We start from the raw sequence: 20,815 nt of genomic DNA, 5'->3' as shown, positions 1-20,815 counted from the left end.
GAACCAATTTTCCTTTCCTTTCAGGTGATTTTCTATATAATTTTACCCTCGATAACTCGAACTTCCGATAACTCGAACCTTTTTCAATTTCCCTTGAAGGTTCGAGTTATCGGGAGTCGACTGTATCATAAGATCCCTGTCGTGCACATATCATAAGCTATAAGGTGTCCAACCTTGTTTGGAGTATGAAATACATGTAGACGCCTTGGGAGGAATGTAGCGCGTGAGATTTGGAGGCCTTGTATCTTTTGGATGTGTGTTTGTGGCGGAGGGGGTGGCGGGGGGGGGGGGGGGGGGCTTATATACAGTGGCCGAATTGTAAATGGCAAGTGCTACACTTTCCAGCTGGTTTGCTGATTTGCAAAGCCTCTCCATTATTCAAACATCATCTGAGCCCTTTGCTTCCGGAAAATAGTAAGCAGCCCTTGTTGGAGCATCAGATCTTTAACCCCGAGATCCTGGGTTCAAGTCCCGTTTTGATCTCTAACCGAGCTTGTTTCACAGCAGATCAGAGTCCAACGGTTAAGCATTTTGAAGTGCCAACCAATGTTTTCTTTGATAATTTGTTTATTGTTTGAGTGGATCACTATTTTCAACAAAAGTTCCTCTGCACTTGACCTCTATTAACGCCAAGTCGAAATGATTCACTATATAAATCCTCTTCAATCTCTGCTACTGAGTCTCAATTGAATATTTGAAATATTTTGGCAGCTTTCTAGATTGAGCAATCAAATACAAAAATCGCTGAGCGAGCTAGGCTCTGGCTCCCATAGGTCTGGCGCGTGATTGGCCGACTTGAAACAGAAATCATGACAAAGTGTTAAAAACGCACCAGAAAGGTGTCCAAAAACTTTGTCAAGAAGCACCATTACAGGATACAGGACTGTTAGTGTTGGGTCCTGTTCACACTTGGTACCCGAGTCTGCTCCTCGGGCACGGGAGTCTGAAAAATTTTTTGGGGGGGTGCCGGGCAAAAATTTCGGCAGCGTGCCTGGGTGCCCGAGTACTACCCGTTGAGGTAGTGCCGTTCCTTGGTCTGAACTCGATCTCATCAGTTCCCGCGCTTTTTCCCCATATCTCCCTGCGATACAGCAAACAAAATGGCGGGCTCTAAATGGACGAACGATTGCTCCTTGGGCACCAAGGAGACTGAACAACATCACAAAGGGGAAAAAAAGGACAGGCTTGGCACATGCAGCTGCTAACTTCATTACACTGCCTCCTTCATTTCAATCCCATAACTTTTTAGAAGCAAATGACAGTGATCTATAATTCATGGCAAACAAGAACTTGTTGAAGAATACATTTTTATTAATATTATTGTAAATATGAGCTACCTTTACAAGTGCTCATCACTCCAGTTTTGTTTCATTAATTAGAAAACAGCTTTACAAAAATATCTGTAGATTGTGTGGTATAGAACTATACAATACATAAACAGTAATGTTAACCTGTGAAAACACATTCCCTTTCACAGGAAATTTCATTCCCAACAAAATAACCTAAATTACAAGGAAAATTTCACATCCATGCGAACCAATTTACTGTAAATCAATAGCCCATATCAGGGTTTTCGGTAGCACTTCAACGTACGAGATTCAGAGGTTCAACGGGCGGACTTCCGACTTCGCCAAAGGCGCGAACGTTGAGAGCCGAGGGCACGAACTTCTAGGGGGGTCCGGGGTCACGCTCCCCCGGGATATTTTTTTTAAAATTGGACTCACTAACAATTTCCTGCATTTCCTGGACCGGAATTGGTTAACCGGGAAGGTCTTTGAGGCATAAAAAAATGCTCACACAAAATTATGGCAATTATAATTAACAGTTTGCGCTAAGTTAACAGGAATCATCTCTTTCTTTTTTTTCGATTTTATGCGTTACATAAGCGAGCAAAATAGTCAACTCTATCTTTGATTAATGAATGCAAAACAAATCGATTTTCACACTTAATTTTTTTTTTCGGTGTGTGAACTACTGGACAATTACCGGCCTGAAACGAAACACCTGCCATATTCCATATACCTGACTCCAAGACTTTCCTTCTGGGAATTACGAGTCATAATTTTATCAAATCAGCATTTCTTTAGGAAAGCCTTGTTAGGAAAGCAATGTTTGAAGAGCTGTAGAACTGATAATCTCCAATACTCTACTTTCGTTTGCCTGGTAAACCATTCCCGCAGGAAAGACGAAACGAAAATTTTAGCGAGCGCCCAAAAATATGAGCAAATAATAAGAGCGCTGCTAAAACAGTGCCTGATCGCTGGTTAATCTCATATGGACATTACTCCTTGTACTGCACTGCACTGCACGAATCAAAGCAGTTCAGTGGCGGAACTCCCAGCCCTCTTTGGACCCCAACTTACAAAAGCCACTTCGCATCTGTAACCGCAAATTCAAGTCTTGTCACGTTAAGTATATCTAATTATTGTAAGTGCATGAAATCACAACAGTTAATCGTTTTTGTGGTAGTGGTGGCAGGTTTTCAGTATTTTATATATATATTTTTTGAGATATGTCCAGAAATGCACGCTAATGAGATTCATGAACCGTATGATAGATATCACAAGGTGTCCCCTAACCTTAATTCTCACTAAAACACACAAAATTCTGACAAACATGAAGTGATATGAAAACGTGTAAATGTATGTATGATGAGAACTGGGTACAGGAAAACTTGACAAAAAAAACAACAAAACAAAACAAAAAAAAGATGCTTTGATCACTTGTCAGTATAAGATGGCTTTCCAGCCTTTTCATTGGAGGTATGCTTTATGCCATGGGATAAAATCATGTACAGCACACTACAATGTCAAATGACTGTCTATCACAGTTGATTACTGCAGTTTATTTGAAAACACCTGCGTGCACTTGAAAGTGAAAAAAAAAATATATTTCTCTTTAACCTAATCTGTTACAAAACATCAAGGTGTTTTATAATAAACCAGTTTGAAAAGTAGAACTTAGGGTATAGCAAGTTCCTATTGTCCACAAAAATGTATCATTCCAAAATCTCATAAAGATGTAATAAGCTATGTATTCAGTGCAAAAATAAGTACTTTCCAACGGATGGATCTGATTAAAAACTGCCAATTAATTCCAGAAGTTGCATTTCATAATCCTCAAAAATTAGTTATTTTAGGGGCACCAACAAACGTCAGTTAAAAATCTGAAGTTCATCCCCACCAGTTATATAAACAATAGTATTTTGAAGTTTATAAATAGCCACATCCTCTTTCATTCTTAGGCCGTACTTTCTGAAGGGCATTCCAAATGACAAAAACGATTTAGAATGCTGATTATTGGACTGAGTGGAGTCCAGTCCAGTCTGTAATCATATCAATGATTAACAACATTGGACAACTTCAAAACAGGAGTCTGATTTGTTTAGTCATAAGTATGAATACAGACTGAATTAGACAACACTAATAACTGTTACCAATTAATCATATCTACAACAAAATTCCAGTAAAAAATAAGGGAAAACATTCTGGACAAATTGAAAAGTCAACAGTTTCACCTGTGAGATAATTAAGTGAGAAAAGAATGAAATTATGTACAATTGTCCTATTGCAGAAGTTCTTCAAGGATTTTGCTATAGTTATGATTAATAAAGAATTCAAGGCTATCATATACAGGTGAGGATTAAGTTACAAATGTGGGCCACAGAACTGAGAAAAGCTGGCCATTTGGGAAAATGCTTTGTATAAAACATTGTTAACATTTAAGTGGTTTTCAGTTCACTGTTGACAGCAAGTATGACATTTCTACTAGATTTCACAAGCTCTCAATTTGGGAACTAGTACAGTAATGACCTCCAATCGTATGTTGTTCCTTAGGTGATTATTAGATTGCGTTATCATGCTCTTTGCACTTGTTATGAGTGTTCAGACTTGGTTACTAATTTTACTTGTACAACAGTCACAAAAAACCACTGTATTGCATTTAAGCAGTCTGAATTTCAGCTTTCTCCACAGCCATTCACTCCCTAGATAGAATCAATTTGCCACTACTCCCATCAAGTGATGTCACAATGCATGAATGAAACTTATGTAACTTACCACACATTCTAGTTTTATCACTATAATGTTTAAAACTTCATTTGATGTAAAATACTTTGAACATTCGGAAAAAGGAATATCTTTGTATTTCATTGCTGAAGCAATGGCGCATATAGATTGATTGCCAATATTGTTTTTCTTGGTGTGAAAACCTTCCACATGTGGAGGTGAATTTGACAACAATTGAGCATGTTTAAATATTATTTTCATGAGACATTTTGCTAACAACAGATCATTTTCGTCAATGTGACTGGGATGTAAAACTTTAGTGCTAGTCCTCAGATAAGAGAAAACACACTCTATTTTTCTGAAGGGATACCACACAAGTTTGGGCAAAATCTGACTTTCTTGTTGTGAAAAAAAATATCCAACTGCTCGAAGTGTCTCTGGTATAAACAACTGTTAATGAGAGCAAATTAAAACTGGAAAATGATACGCCACGCCAATAAGGGCAAATTACTACCTTCTACAATTTGAGGAATATCTATTTACGTACACTTGGCAACGTGAAAGGACTCAATGAAAGCTAAACAAAGTTTTCTGGTCTGAAAACCTGCTCTACAGATTCGCAGGAGAGTCTATAAAATAGAATTTTAAGAGAAACTGACAGCTCTGTTTACAATGGTTGACCATATTCTTCATTACTGAACAAGTGCCAACAGAATGGATTCTGAAGACTCGCAAGTACATTGTGCACACAGAAATCTTTGCCTTTACATTTTTTCGCTAGCATGCCTTCTTTGTTGTACAACACCAAAAAATCAACCTCTATGCAAGAAAATAATTGCAAATTATTATTATGCAATCAATCATTACCCAGACATCACTGGTTGTTATTAGTGGCTAATTCATAAAGATCTCTCTCTTGGGAGTGAGTGACTAGGGAGACAGCTGAAAGTCATGTTATACTGCAAGCAGCTATGTATAAATTTAAGGCACAACCAAATTTGCCCAAAATGATAAAAGGTTCTATGTACACTTTGAGTAAAAATACCACAATCATAAAATTGCTAGTAAAACTATATAAAATAGAAAAAGTCTTAAAACGTTTCTTAATTAAGGGTGCAGCTCACTTTTTTATACAGTTGTAAAATACAGGCACTGCCTATAAAAAATTACTAAAAATACATTGTGCAAGTCCCACTTTGTACTTTCTGAATTTGATTCAAGCGCAAAATTATTTTCATATATCACAAAAGAGTTGCAAACAGTAAAAAGATGCCACTGCACTATGAAATGAATGCAAAAACACTTTTAAAACTGTAGAAAATGAGTGCTTCTTGGTGTTTCAGAAACCACTGTTTGCAACACCAAGAAATTGCCGCTCATGGAATTGTGGTTGTTACTAATACAACGTACTAATATAAAGGCATGATTGCCATGGTTTGCAGGAAGATACAGTAGTTATGATGGCACTACAAACGCATCTACTCACTAGAATAATTATTATTCCATGAGAACCTAAAGTGAACACAGGATATGCAAGTCTTAACTCACAGTACCTTGAGTTGAGTGGAAAGATGAAAAATGTTGTAATATCTGTAAAAATAGTCCCTGAATCAACTGGTGTCCAGAGAATCACATCTGCTTTTGAGTATATTCATATTGGCACTTCTCAGAAATGCACAGACATCATCAACTTCATTTAATGTTTCAAGGAAAGGAATTAAATCTAAAAGCTCCATGTCGGAAAAGTCATCAAACCATGATGCAACTGGAACCTGCATAAAAAAACATGACAATTAAAACAATGAAGCTAGCAACAATCACTTACACAATGTAATGTCAGACTAGAGAAATATTAATTATTATCCGAAAATGGCTCATTCTTTATGTCAATATTTCTCTCCTTTGTTGATCCCAGCATGATATTTTTTAAAGAACAATTGTATCAACATAACTTAGATACTTGTACAACAATTTAAGGGTTTTGCTGTGAAATTCAAAAGGGTGCTATACAGACTGCTTGTCAGTCACATTAGCAACATACAGTAGTTTCATATTTACTTTGTAATGTACCTAAAGACTTGGATTAAATGAGTTAGCTTAAAGAATTTCCCTAAAAAAACTCATGCATGGTTGATTTGCTTTTGTTTGACTTTAAAAATAGAAGCAAATAAATCATTCAAGTGTCACTTCAGCAGGATCAGTTTTTAGGCCAAAGTCAGGAGCTAAAAAAAATTGCCAAAATCCAAGCCTTTGCATCACTGAGTTTCTCACAGTAATTTTGATTCCAAGGCTAAATCATCATTTGCGCCATTTTTCCACTGAACCCTATTAATGGGTTTCCCTATTTGCCCCTTGACTGTTAAAGATAGCAATTTACAATGCCTCTCTGACAACCACCGACATTGCCAATTAAAGTTTGCAACTACACAAGCACCTGTACATGTAGGTACATGTACTAGTTAGGTACTGATCCATTCAATATTACAACCACCACAGGCCACCAGTTTCTTTTAAAAACATACTTATTCTTACTCCAAGATCACATGCACATTAAACATAATATTGTCGAACGATTTTCATTTTCCTATACCACAATATACAGCATGTCATCAATTTTTTACTTCTTGACTCCTAGAATAGATTAATTTTTCAAGGCCATTGCAACTTATCATACAAAATGACATTGCAGTTAACATGTGCAAAGCTTTTAATTAATAAATTAAACTCTGTACTCACAGCATTCTCAGGATGAAAACTGTAGGATGCTGGTGAATTATCTACAATGAGAACATGCTTTAAATCTCTTCCAAGTTTGCTGAGATCCTGAAATTAATAAAATCAGCAAAGCTGTAGCAAAATGGCAATCAAGTAAAGCTACTTTTGACTTTTAACACAGCTGTAGCTAAGCAGTTAGGCAAGGTAGAGATTAAAACTAGTGTTAATTAAATAATATCAAAATTAATGGAACTGTTTGTGTGAAATAGTTTTACAAACTGCCAGAACCAATGGAACTGAATCAAAAAGCACGTGAGAGTTACATTACTGTGATAGAGAGAAATGTTTCAGTTGAATATTTAATAGTGAAAGGTATATTAACATAACTGGAGAATCTGAAATATCAAGAATCCACTGTATTTACATTACAGTCAAACTGGATGTCCCTTTGCATGCAACTTTACAAATCTCCACTGCAACATTGGTATTTTGATGGAAAGTTTGCTTGGAGCAATTTGTGACTGCCACCAACAATTTGCTCACTCCAGTTGCAAATTTGTTATCTGCAAGTTGAAATTTGTTGTTCTTGTTTCTTCAGCAAACTCCTTTTGAAATTGAAAATTCTACTCAGGCTATAGACCAAATTGGTTGAGATATAGTCCTATCACGCAAATGACGTGATGAAAACAATAAATAAAAAAATAAATACTCTCCACAAAAAGTACCTTTATTACAGCTGCAAATATTTATCATTATAAACAATTCACTGAATGAAACAGTTTTCAGTCATCAGTTTACGTATTTATGAAAAATTGTTTTAATTTATTGTAATATTCATAGCAAAATTTCCAATCTATTGAGGAGTACATAACAAAAACCTGCGGACAAACTTCTTTCTGTTCACAGATTTCTTAATTTTTTTTAATCCGCTTTATTGTAAAAGTTAAAATGATGCACTCTTAGCAAAATGTCAAAAGCTGAAAGCCTTTTTATCTTTGGCAGCGTTGTTGTTAGACTGTCTAGAGTTCAAAGTTTTCCGCATGCTTCTTTTACATGAAGTGTTATTTTCATGAGAAATAACCAGTTTAAACTGGTTTGATCGGTTTCTGACTTTCTGTAAGCTATGGTGCCATTACTGTATGTAATTTTTCTGTCTGCTGTATGCATTTACTTTGATTCATTAAATATGTTGAGATTTATTGAGTTGTGCTTTTATTAACTGGCCAGACTTACATCAGCAAACTCAACAGAACTAAACTTAAGTTTCTAGTTCCTAACAGGGAGCATTTTTTGTTGCTTTATTTCCACATCATGAAATTTCAAAGTCAAATTTTTACTTTCAAAAGCAATCTGCAGAGGTATCTACACAATAAACAAATTTGCCAGCTGATTATGACATTTGAAAATTTCTTCAAGCAAGCTGTCAATCAAAATTTCAATGCTGTGCTGGAGGTTTGCAAAGTTAACCACAAAGGAACATCTGGTTTGACTGTAAATCACCCACTCGGCAACGAAACTTAGCTTCTCTGTAATGCATGTCATAGAAATAGCGTTCAAAGATCCGTTACCTTCACATAATTTCCCCTATGAAAAACACAAGACTCCCTGAAGAGTCTTGAACGGAATGTCCCATGCTTGTCCAGCAAGTCTGCAACTGGGTCAGCATACTAAAAGCGAAGACAGAACGGTTTTTTTGTAAGAGAAAAGAAGGAACCCTCAAAACAGTTATTTTTACAAACTTACTTTTAAGAACTTTTTATGGGATGCTATATTAAGCCATCAATCATTTTTGCATGTAAGCTTTTCTACATGTTTTATCCTTTTTCTTACTGTTACAATGAAGGTTGGTCATTTCGGTTTTGATCATCATATCTGATTTTATTGAACATTATATACAGGACGGTATATTTTTAACTTTTAGTTGGCTTTTTTGACAATTGTATTATAACTGTAATTTGCAAAACATGTTTTGAGAGGTATAGGTTTGTTAGCTTTTAGCCATTACACCCCTGTGAGTGCCGCCCTTGCTTACTGCAAGACAAAAACCAAAACAACCTCGAGAAACTCACATGTGAATTACTGAGAAAATGATTCACGGGCCAACCAGGCCACAAATATAGGGTATGAAAACTCTAATTGCTACATTCTTTACAATAGCTCACACCTCAGTTGAGTGAAAATCAAACAACAAAGAACAGAAACATTTTTGCACACCTTTGCTAAACTGGCTGTAAATAAAACACACTCAAACAATTCTCCCATTCTTTTAAGAAACTCATCCACATGGGGCCTTTTCAATACATAAACCTGTAAGATAAACAAAATGATTCAGCAAATACAATAATAATTATTTATTATATTTTCATTAAAGGATGCAGGTGACAATTTGATCTCTGTACCTGATGTAATTAGCTTCTCAGTTAAACTAGCATCATGACTAACTGAAGGCTTATGTTTAAAATAATTAATATCATCCCTTTTTGTCATAGAAACAAAGCACTTCAAGCAAAGCAATTCGAACAATTTATTGTTTTTTCTGAAAAACCAGAAACAAAAGAAATCAACCAAGCAGTGGATATTTTTTGTTCAAGCCATCATCTGCGCCTTTTTTCCACAAAATCTTTGCACTGAAGGTTCAACACTGACTTATTTATCACACTCAGTACTGATCGTATAAATACTTGGTAAAACATGTACTGTATGGACACCTAATTTCTGGCGCACCCCTCCATACACTGTATTTCCCTGCCTATGCTCCTAATGTTACTGTAGCCTCCCATGTATCAAACACTTTTTGATCTTATCATGGAGTTGTATTAGGATTTTTATCTATTATTATTATGTGCATTTGAGCACTCTCATGAAATTTGTGCAATGCAAATAATAATTATTGTATGAGTATTATTGATTATTATTATTATTATTATTATTATTATTATTATTATTATTATTATTATTATTATTATTATTATCATTATTATTATTATTATCATTATTACGTAGTCATTTTATAAGAGTTTTGTTTGACTTCTTGTGGATGCTTTTTTCTCACAGCAAATTAGGCTGGGCACTTAACTACAAGAAAGCAAAACTTTTGACACAATCACAATTAACTACTAAAAAGGCTTTTCATCAAAAAATTGTAATTACCTGGTGAATAGTGCCATCAATCTCCACTGGAACAATGAAATCTGCATTATGAACAGGCTGGAAAAAATGACAAAAAAAGTTGAAGTCTATCATGCTTCTGTAGCATAAAAGTACTAGCTATACAGGGTAGATGGATTACCTTAATAGGTCAGAACTTACACTGTCCCGGGATTTTCAATCCAGTGTCCAGAGCATTTTCAAAACAATACAGATTAGTTTACCATTGCAAACATAGAAGCCACAACAATGTTACATTTTCCTTTGTGAACACTATTTTCTATTCAACTATTTTATTGCGTTTATAGACAAAACTTAAATTTTCTCTCAGACAGTACCACAGTTACATGTACCAATGGCATATTGTACAACACATAATAACTGAGGTGTAATTTTATTATGTTCAAAAGGGCTTGGGATTAAAAACAACAACAACAACAACAACAACCTTTATTTTCGTTATGATTAATAGAAAGATTGTTATAATTAAACAGAAATAACAAAACAGAATAGCTGAGTGGAACTGTTCATGTACTGTAGGTATTTATGATTTTCATGTAGAGTAAGTTTTAGATGATATGCAAAACAAACCACAATGATATACACATATTTAACAGGAACAGCTGGATACAATATTATACTTCAAACAAAGAACACTTTTGTCTGTTTACACTAGTGTACATGCATGCTGTAGAAAGTTCCCTTTTTATTTAAACAGTATTAAGCAATTGTTCCAAAAGCTAATGGATACACATAGCTTACACTGTACATGTATCTAGGGAACTTTTGCCTTTAAAATGATACTGTCAATATAACAGAGGACATGAAAAGAGAATGTAACAGACACAAAACAGGGAGCTCAGAATGAAGGACTGGCTCTAAATATACTTCTTGGTTTATACTGTCTGATTCATTTGGTTTTTGTTGTTCTCATTTTTTCTCTCAACTTCTCTTCAAATGAGCCTATTTACTGCTGTTCTGAGTTACTTTGTTTAAAATAATATTGGGTACCTCTTTAAAAAAGGTTTATGAAATAAAAGGTTATGTAACACTTATGTAATCAGCACCATCTTGAAATGTATGTCAGAAGTGTTTGAATGCACTCTTAAGGGTTCACATGATGACAGGAGGGACACCTTATTTGTGATACAACAAGGGATTAGCTGTAGTATGGACGCTAATTTATAACATTAAGGAGAGGATTATTTTTGAAAGGTTCACTGTCAGTACTTTACAGAATGGACTTTGAACTGAAACATGCTGATCTTGACAATGAAGTGTTGTTATCAGCTACTTGCTTAACAATCTATAGTTGTGTTTTCGTGACTTAAAAAAGTAGATTCTCTCTTTCATTTTCTACCCAACACAACCATATACCAACAGCAGTTTGTATTAAGAGCACTGCACAGTCAGGAATAATTATAATTATTATTCTTACCTTAAATGAACTGTGTACCAGTGTCTCATCTAGATCTATAACTATACATTTCTTGTGCATATCCTGATGCCGCACAGCAGGGAGAAGATATTTACATGGCTACAAAACAACATAATTATTAAAAATTAATAAATACACCACTGTAGTATATAAATGAATTACAAAAAAATATATATTACTAACACATAAACCTCATCATGGGATACTTTCATCTGAAAAACAAAATTACTCATAATCAACCATTCCTTTTTTTCCCAAGTGCTACCCTTCAATTTAATTTTTTCTTGACGGTCATTTGGCAACTAAGTCTTTCGGTTAAGTAGGAAGATTGGTAACTCCTGAAACTTTTAGGCTAACAGGTTAACTTTCAGGTTTCAGGTTAATAACTAGTTAATAACTAGACGAAGCTTACAAAAATATTCCAAAGCGCAAAAAAAAAAAAAGAAAAAATAAAATTGTCTATTTTATACATGTTATAGTTCTGTACTATATGAATATATATGTACTTCTGTACTATATAAATCTATGCTGTTATCTGAACCTTTTACAAAAATTCACTATCTTAAAATTTGGGTGATAGCTTTTAACAGATTAATTTTGGTTGATGGCCGACCCCAAAGGAAAAACCTAAAGAAAAACTTTACATTATATTTTGACTTGTTTTGAAGCAAACTAATCATTCAAAAGGGTTTTGCACAAGAGCCTTCAATTATGCTTAGGGTACACTCTATTTTAAACATTCATAGGATGACAAGAGTTACAAATGTTTATTTTAATCACCAAAGTGGTTTTAAGTTTTTGAGCTGTTCATTGACATCTGTGTATGATATGTAGATTGTAATATTGTCACCACATCTAATTTGATCAAATAGGGGATACCTTTAGTCAATTAATCCACTGGATTAATAACTTACCACAAGATAAAGTTGAGATAATTTTTTAACAATATGCACAATTTGTTTAGCCTTAGGAAAAAAAAATATGCTACAGCATTAAATATGTATTTATGCACTATTTGAATAGTTGATACGTGACCAAACCAGACCTTTAATGCTTCCAGATGATAAATTTTGAACAGATATTGCATGCAGCAGTAAATCTGACAAAATTTATCTAGAGTATTGAAGAAAAACCCATGACATGGGAAGTTTGGATAAATTAGTAATGGAAACATGTGGCAAAACACCTGACTTCATTTTATTCAAATCACTGACTCTAATCTGAATGATATATTTAAAATGACACTTCCACAAGTTTAGCTAGAAATTTGATTTACGTATTCAAGTTGCTTTTAGATATTTTCTTACGGTTTAAAAATTCTTCCCTTTGAAAGGCAAATTATAAATATCAAATCCTCGTCGGCTTTTACGAAAATGTTTTTAAATATTCTGACAGCCATATATTACATGCACACGTTAGAACATTTATTATTCATGGTGAAAATATTACAATATTAAACTGCGCAAAACTGTTTACTTTCAACAAATTCACCTCAAATATTGATGGTTAGATACACGAAGTTAAGAAACAAAATGGACATGCAGCGGAACAAGGATTTCTTTTGGTAGATAAACTAAACAGTGAATTACAAAGTATTAACAAAGATTTAAAACGATCGACTCTTTCCTACGACAGGAAGTAGATCAGTATAAGTCTGAACAAAACTATTCATTATGAAAAGAGGTCTACATCGTGCTATGAAATTGAATACAGTTTCAATATTTTTCCCTCGCTTTTGTATGGAATCTTCTGGTAATCAGCTTCTTGTGTCTGGCTTTGTTACGATGATTTCAAGGGAATTTATTACAGCTTAAGAATTAAAGTTGATGCTCAAGTTGAATATATGTTAACTGCAGTAATAAACAGTTCCGGATACCAGACAGGAATTTGTTTTGCGAGTAAATTACAGACAAGTGATCGGCCTGCAACGATCTTCCTCTCCCTGAGCACTTTATTTTAATTGATATTGTTTTTACAGTCATTTAGAACTCCGGACAAATTACTGACACTTCAATGGTGTACCAGCTCATCAATGTTCTCATAAAGCCGAAAATCTAGCACAACTGTAATGGGAGGAATGATCGTACAGGAAGCCATATAAAATATCGCTTGGTGTAAGTCTCGTCAATGACACAGACAGGTTCCGATGTCAACATCACGAAACCTCGAGCGTGCTACAAATCGAAAATTAAATTTACACCAAAATGAAAAAAGAATAACCAGGGTAAACGTTATTTGCAAACAATTCTCGTGTAACCAGCTAGATAACCAGAAAACGTGACAACAAAACTGCTGCTCTCTCGAGTGAACGGAAACAAATTAAACGCATCGTTTGACTACTTGCATTCCCTGGAAAATAAAACGTCCTTAAGTTCATTTAAAGATCGAAAACACCGGACAAGACAAAATATTTCAGCGGCTGCAATTGAGCAACCTCACTTTAAGATTAAAGACCTCTAAACAAGCCCTAAATACGGAAATTTCTAATCGAACGCCTGAATTAGGACAGATTTGGCGCGCGGAAATACCAACCTTCGAATCTTTGTCGTCAGTGATCGTATTCTCATTGTGGTTATGGTTGTGATTAGTGTGGGTAACAGTTGTACACGGAGGTCCAGCTGCCGCCGATTGTGCGCCAAAACAACAGAAAAACGACGAAAATATATTCCGATTTCTGGGCTTTTTGGAGATTGAACCAGGTACTGCAAATGAAGAGCAACAAGTTAGTAAGCTACGAGAAACGTGTTACGATATGAGATAAGCAAAATATCCAACGTCCCTTATAACTAAACGGGTAGCTCAATTAAAATCAAAACATTAAATAACGCTTTCATTAACTCGGTAACCACAACAAGAAGACTCAAGGAAGTGGACACAAAGAAAGTTTGAAATAATAGGCCCAAATCGTCTTCTTGGCAGGAGGAATGCCGGCAACACAAACAAAGCTCCTCGCTATGTTCGCGCCGTGCGTCGGTAAGTGAGCAATGCAATATGGAAGCCTTGCGAAGACTTACGTTTGACTTGATTGTACGAGCTCACTTCCACTGATTCATCGTCCTTATTCACTTGCGTTATAATGGACGTGCTGTCCATTTACGCTTTAAAAACACAGCCTAAACTTTCGCTCTTTAACTCACAACGAGTGTTCATTTGTTTTCACCTCAAAAACCTCAAATTTTGCTCGAGAAGGACAGTTACAAAATTATGGGCTGTCAGATGCTCCTGGGGATTGTGATTGACAGGGAATGCATTGAGGACAGTTGTGATTGGCCAGTATAGCACCATACTTAGCATATTTGATCCGAGGAATTCAACACTGATTGAGAGCATTTTATTCATTTATCCATTTTATTCTAAAACATTGACGTCTTTCAAGAACAGACGTAAGTCACGTTTTACGTTTATCGTTAATCGTTTTGTTACTGAAGTTACGGTTCTCTCTATCCGCATTTTAAAGAGCATTAGGCGCTATTAAATCCTGTTTTCCTCTTTCCAAAAAGTCTGCACGAACTGACCTTCTAAAATTAAAAATAATAATAAAAATAAAATAAAAACAAATCAGAAAAAAGTTAGAAATTAGAGCAAAATATTAATATGAAACACCGTTTTTGTCTTCCTTCCGGGCCGTGACTGCTACTGACAAGTTCGTTTAGGACAGTAAGAGGGGAGACCATGGGAACGAAACCTGGGACGACCCGCTCAAGAAAATTAAATTAAGGACGGTGCCTACTAATACCGAAGTATTTTTGTGCGGCTTGTGACTATGCGGGAAAAGCAGATCTTAGCAAGGCCTATTGGAATCCAAAAAGAAAATTGGGGGTAACCACGCATTTTTCAGAGATAATTAAGCAGCAATATCTCTAAAAAGTGCCAAAATATAAAGCAATGTATGGGATTTTTTCCTAAATTGAAGCTTGATTTTCTCTGAAAAATGCATGGTTACCCCCAATTTTCTTTTGAGATGCCAACGACATTTGGTAAGTTCTCCATTCTCCGTATAGTTTTAAACCGCGCAAAAATATTCCTGTATTAGTAGGCATCACCTATAGGAAACCCGAGTATCTCGCGATGCGCAGAACGTATGCGCGGTAACAATAGAAGGCACAGTCCTTAAAAGCCACTGGTAAAGCATTGGCACCTCGTGAGACAGAACCCTTGCCTTGACGGCTTTCTCCGAGGCCCTCAAGATCAACTCGTTTCGGTGACGTAATCGAGGCGAACGGTTCGCCCTGACCACGTGACCCAAAGATGAAAGACAGAGAGAGGTCTAGGAACTAGGCAACAATTTTTTGATTTTTTTTATCCCAGGTTAGCTTTTAACCTTGCTTTGTACAAACGTTACGTTTGCATCAGGTTATCATGGCAACCTAATTTTCCTGAGGTAGTTAACGAAATTAAGGAGAGTGCGCACATCCTAGGAAGTACGTTGCCAACAGCTACCACATGTGTGCTGCGGAGCTGTCGCTTTAGGTTACCTTATACCTTCAGAGGTGTCTTCATAGGTGTCTCGCGTCCAAGCGATGTAGCTCGTCCGGTTTAAACTGTAGATACCTAAACCCCTATATCAAATTAAAGCTTATAGAGCTGGCTATCAAACTGTACCAAGAATTTTGAAATAAAATGAATTGCCGAATTTTTAGCACTGTTTTCTCGAATCAATTTTTTCACTTAAAGGAGCCACTTCAAAGAGCTAAAACTCAAAGGGAATTTGTTTGTTTGCCTTCAAATTTGGACAGTAGCTAGTGTAACATATAAACAACAAAACTTTGCCCACGAATTTTTTCTTTCGAAATATTTTTTCTCCGAGAGTGATTTTTGTACGATCACTACACGTTTTTTTCATCCTGTTTCGAAAATGTTCCATAACTTTTCATTGCGATTGAATATGGCAAAACGCAGACACGTTTTTGTAGCACTTTGGGTCCGGAAACTGAGGAGCAAATTAAATTAGCGAAAAACAAAATTCGCTTCGACTTGTAGCTTGAAAAAGGTGATTCAGACGCTCGCATTTAGAGGTCGTGAAAAATTCGACAATTCATTTTATTTCAAAATTCTTGGTATAGTTTGATAGCCAGCTCTATAAGCTTTAATTTGATATAGGGTATAGGTATCTACAGTTTAAACTGGACACGCTACATCGCTTGGACGCGAGACACCTCTGAAGGTATAGGGCTTAAAGAGGTGTTTTACACTAGTCTGAAATGTCAGCCGTCTCCTCTCCCTAACCCACAGGGGGCGCGGGAGAGAGAGACATTATAACGCTCGGAATTCAGACGTCTCTCTCTCCCGCGCCCCCTGTGGGTTAGGGGGAGGAGACGGCTGACATTTCAGACTAGTTTTACACCCGCCTCAGCAGTAATGGGTGCCTGAGACACGGCCTTCTGGTGGTTCGGCTGTGCGCATGCGTAAGGTACTGGCCAAGCCTTGGTGTCCGAGTATGTTACTTGCTTTAATTGATTGTATTTTGCGTAGTTTATGCCTATACAAGAAAAAAAGATCTTAGCAAGAACCATTGGAATCCAAACGGAAAATTGGGGGGGGGGGGGGGGGGATCTTTGGTTTAAAATGAATGCCTATCGATCGTGGCATTTTTTTTTCCCAGATCGGGGCTTCATTATCTCCGAAAAAATCGTGGCGTCTCCTCTATTTTCCTTTTGGATTCCAATGGCCCATGGCAAGATCTGCTTTTTCACTGTTTTTCAGCATAATAATAAGCCCTTTCTCGACCCCAGAGTTCTTTCCTTTTGCGTATGTAGTCAAGCCGAGAGGGGGTACGTCAATAACGTCATAAGCCGTGCAACATGGATCCCTTTGTACGAGTTTGCGAACTACAAGAAAATGGTACTTTAAGCTATATACAAAACTTTCAAGCATAATAAAAATTAACTGAAATAATGAGATTACCGATTAAAAGCGCGTCTAAAAAGGGATCTCCTAAGATTGAGCTTAAAATAACCAGCTTGACCGTGGAGGCTTGAAAGAGTTTGTACGGAATTCGGTCTGAAATGTACGAGCAACCCAGGTGCCAGATCACGAATTACTCAATAAAGTTGAGAAAACGTTAACTAGCTGGTCTTGCTTCTTGTCTTTGCAGAGAGACTTCAGTTTGTTTACTCAACATGGTATTCGCCATAAACCTTCGCCACATCACCAAAGGTATGCGTTAATTATCTCATTAACGGTATTATATTGTGATCAACCAGTCAGAGAAAACATAGACACAAGGATCGAGTGATACTAGGGAGAGTAACATGTACCCGTCAAACAACAGCGTTTCGCCTGATCCCAGCAGTGACCGTATGTATCATGGTTAGAAACGATTTGAACACCACCTTTAGGACACTCTGGTCCCCATCAAGCTTTAGCCAGTACACCCCGGCCCCATCAAGTGTTGAGCCCACGAGCTGTACCCTCCGTTTCCATTAAGGTTTGAAGTTCTAAGCGAATAAAGCCTCGTACGACCTTATAATAAAGCAGTTTCAGTTGCAGTAGTGGTGTGGTGCTTTGGAACAGCTTACTTTGAGATCTGCGGTAACATCTGCTCTCAGTTTATATTTCGGAAATAACTTCATTCGAAATATGGCATTCCTTCACGTAAAACAGCTTTTTTTTTTTCCGAACGAAATTCCTGTAAAATTGTATATGTGACAGTTTAGAAATTTTAATCGTATTTTTAGGGTGCATTGTTTTGGGACAATTCTGGACATTCTTATAACAGACTAGACAGAATATTAGTTCTCAAAGAAAGCAATTCCACCCATTGCCATCAAACGGAGGAAAATATGGTGACTGCTACATTTACCCCTGATTCTTAGTATACGAAAACCCTACAAACCAAACCGCGCAGACTGACAATCATGGGAACTGAAAATCTAGCAAGCACAATGTTGTTAGCACCGGGAAGAATTTCTAAAAAAAAAAAAAAAAAAAAAGACTGGCTTTCTTTGTCCCCATTAGCTCGGTTAGGTCGGAGTGTATTGTGGGTAAAATGTACAGCCTCCATCTTTTTCCGTACGGTCATTGTTCTTTTTCTGAGTAAACTGTATACCGTTCATTCTTTAGTCAGGGGCAGAATGAACGCAATACTATACTTTCTGTCCATTCCCGAAAACAGAATAGCTCCAAAAAGAACATGAAATCCATCTGTTTCGTGTATATCTTTCCCCAAGAACGTGCCCTTAATTAAACGGGCAATGCCTCTGTTAGTATAGCCTCCCACGCAGTCGTATTTAGAGGACTCGTATTACCTCCTCGAATACTAGTTCCCTAAAAATGACTGCACGGGAGGCTACTATTTGTAGTGCTACTTTCGATGGGAAAGACATATTTGTATCGATGGAAACGTTAAAAAAATGTTCCAATTTTGTTAATAATTATTCTACTACTGCAGAGAAAAAACTAGTATTAATCATCTTTGGCTATAAATGGGGCAGGATGGAAATACGCTTGCGACTTGAAGTCAAAGCGCTCTGTGAGCGAACTTGTCATGAATTGAACAGGTGAATGAAATGTCGTCGGGCTTGTAATCTGTATGTACCGGAATCGACTCCCGGAGAGGGCATATTCTGTGATCATTGTTTTTCCTTCTCTGCTTTGTTTTAGACCGAGAGATTCTTAGAAGAGCTTAGCACTGATAACAAGTTTCTAGTGTTTTGTGTGATTGAGGAGGTTAAAGTGGAAAATTAGGTTCAAGAATTAATGCTGTTTGTATCCAGCTTTGCATAAAGGCCCGTTTAAGCGGTTTCAACATTCGGGTCAACATATGTTCGACACTCTCTTGAACCAAATGTTGGGAGCGTTTGAACAGGTCGTCCAACATTGTTGAAAGCGTGTTGAATCAAATTTAAATCGGTTTAAACTTTCATTCAAACCCGTGTAACATTTCCTTTGTTCTTTAAAAGTTGAATGGTGTTGTAGCCGTTTGAACACTTTATCCAACATTTGCTTGACATCCGTTCAACGAATGTTGGTCAAATGTTGAAACCGTTTAAACGGGCCTTAAGGAGGCTCGCAGCAGTTTTTGGACTTAAGGTGGAAGTTTTGAAATTACAATCTCGGATAGAAGACAACCATATTTGACGAGAGTCGACCGAGAATGCAACTAGCCACAGGCCGTAAGATATAAAAAGAAGCCCTCAGGTAAAAGACTAGTCTGAAATGTCAGCCGTCTCCTCCCCCTAACCCTGGGTTAGGGAGAGGAGACGGCTGACATTTCAGACTAGTAAAAGACATCTGGTAGCTTTTTTAAAGAGTCCAACTTATATCATAGTTTTAAGGCAATCACTTCTCAAGTGCATAACTTGTGTAGATAATTTTGTCTAGTCACTGCTTTATGCCTTCTCGACACTCTTTTCACGTAGATTAACCTCTCACGTTGGGCAGATTCAACCGTGTTCACAGGGTCTCTCCTCAGTCTTCCCGAGGGGACAGGCCAGATTGGAATTGGTTTCAATCTGTCTCAACATTGATTGCTCAGTTGCTGTTCACATTACAGAAGAGTCATGTACCAATGACACCAAACAGGTCAATTAAGGTTTTGTTCATGAAATTTCATCCATGATCGGCAGATGGAAGCAGCACAAGAAGAATGTACAGTTTTCAAACACTGTATAAAGGCGGGTAGGCTCATGGGGCAGAAGATGCAGCATCTGTGTTGTCCATTTTCTGCTGCTATTCACTCGAACAACCCAGGTAAGATTTAATTCAGTTGACTACAAAAATAAGCGAAAAAACGGAACGAAGTTTGGCACCATTATCAAGTGAAGAATGTAGCAGAAAAGATAATTTATACAGAAAGTAAAGGTGTGAAATAGAATAAATTATGACTGAAAGTAATAGTCTGAAATGTCAGCCGTCTCCTCTCCCTAACCCACAGGGGGCGCCCCCTGTGGGTTAGGGGGAGGAGACGGCTGACATTTCAGACTATGAAAGTAACTGTCCGGTGTTCATTCAGTGAGGTGTTATAAAGTGAGTGTTATGTCTGTTCACTAGGTTAGATCGATAGTTTCGTGCGAATGGAGTCTGACTGGGTGTTTAGACTCGGTTTCTTCTTGTGGATCCACAGCATTTGAAGGATTAAGCAATCAAGCTTTCCCTGACATTTCTTTAGGATGGTGAAGTTGCTTGTCAGGTCGCTAATTGTGTCAACTTGGTGATCATTCTTCAGGTGTTTCCCGATGGAAAACCTCACTGAATGAACACCGGACAGTCACTTTTAGTCTTAATTTAATCTATTCTATCTCACACCTTTACTTTCTGTATAAATTATCTTTTCTGTTACATTCTTTACTTGATAATGGTGCCAAGATGACACCGAAACGTCGTTCCGGTTTTTCGCTTATGTTTATAGTCAACTGTATTTCTATATTTAATATTATCAGGATTTAATTAAACTCGAAAACAGAGAAATGACCATCATAATTAAATGCCATGTCCTCCACCCAAACCCTTGCAGCTAAAAATAAATATTGCTTACTGATGGTGCCACAACTTTAATATGGAAACCTAA

At 36.7% G+C, this 20,815-nt stretch overlaps 1 protein-coding gene across 1 annotated transcript; it reads right to left on the bottom strand.

The window, feature by feature from the left end:
* Positions 1-2,809: 2,809 nt before the first annotated feature.
* Positions 2,810-14,507, bottom strand: LOC146481146 (carboxy-terminal domain RNA polymerase II polypeptide A small phosphatase 1-like). The gene is made up of 8 exons (XM_085108778.1): positions 14,322-14,507; positions 13,840-14,009; positions 11,308-11,406; positions 9,873-9,929; positions 8,937-9,029; positions 8,291-8,389; positions 6,744-6,830; positions 2,810-5,779 (listed from the first exon to the last, which is right to left on the bottom strand). Exons 1-8 carry the CDS (start codon positions 14,398-14,400, stop codon positions 5,618-5,620), a joined length of 846 nt encoding a protein of 281 aa, XP_084964904.1. The 5' UTR covers positions 14,401-14,507; the 3' UTR covers positions 2,810-5,617.
* Between the last annotated feature and the right edge of the window lie 6,308 nt (positions 14,508-20,815).

This window comes from Pavona decussata, unplaced genomic scaffold, assembly GCF_977016875.1.
Source record: "Pavona decussata unplaced genomic scaffold, jaPavDecu1.1 SCAFFOLD_51, whole genome shotgun sequence".
In the NCBI taxonomy this organism is placed as follows: domain Eukaryota; kingdom Metazoa; phylum Cnidaria; class Anthozoa; order Scleractinia; family Agariciidae; genus Pavona; species Pavona decussata.
Note: the sequence above shows the minus strand (reverse complement) of the source record. Positions and strands in the feature narration are given on the sequence as shown.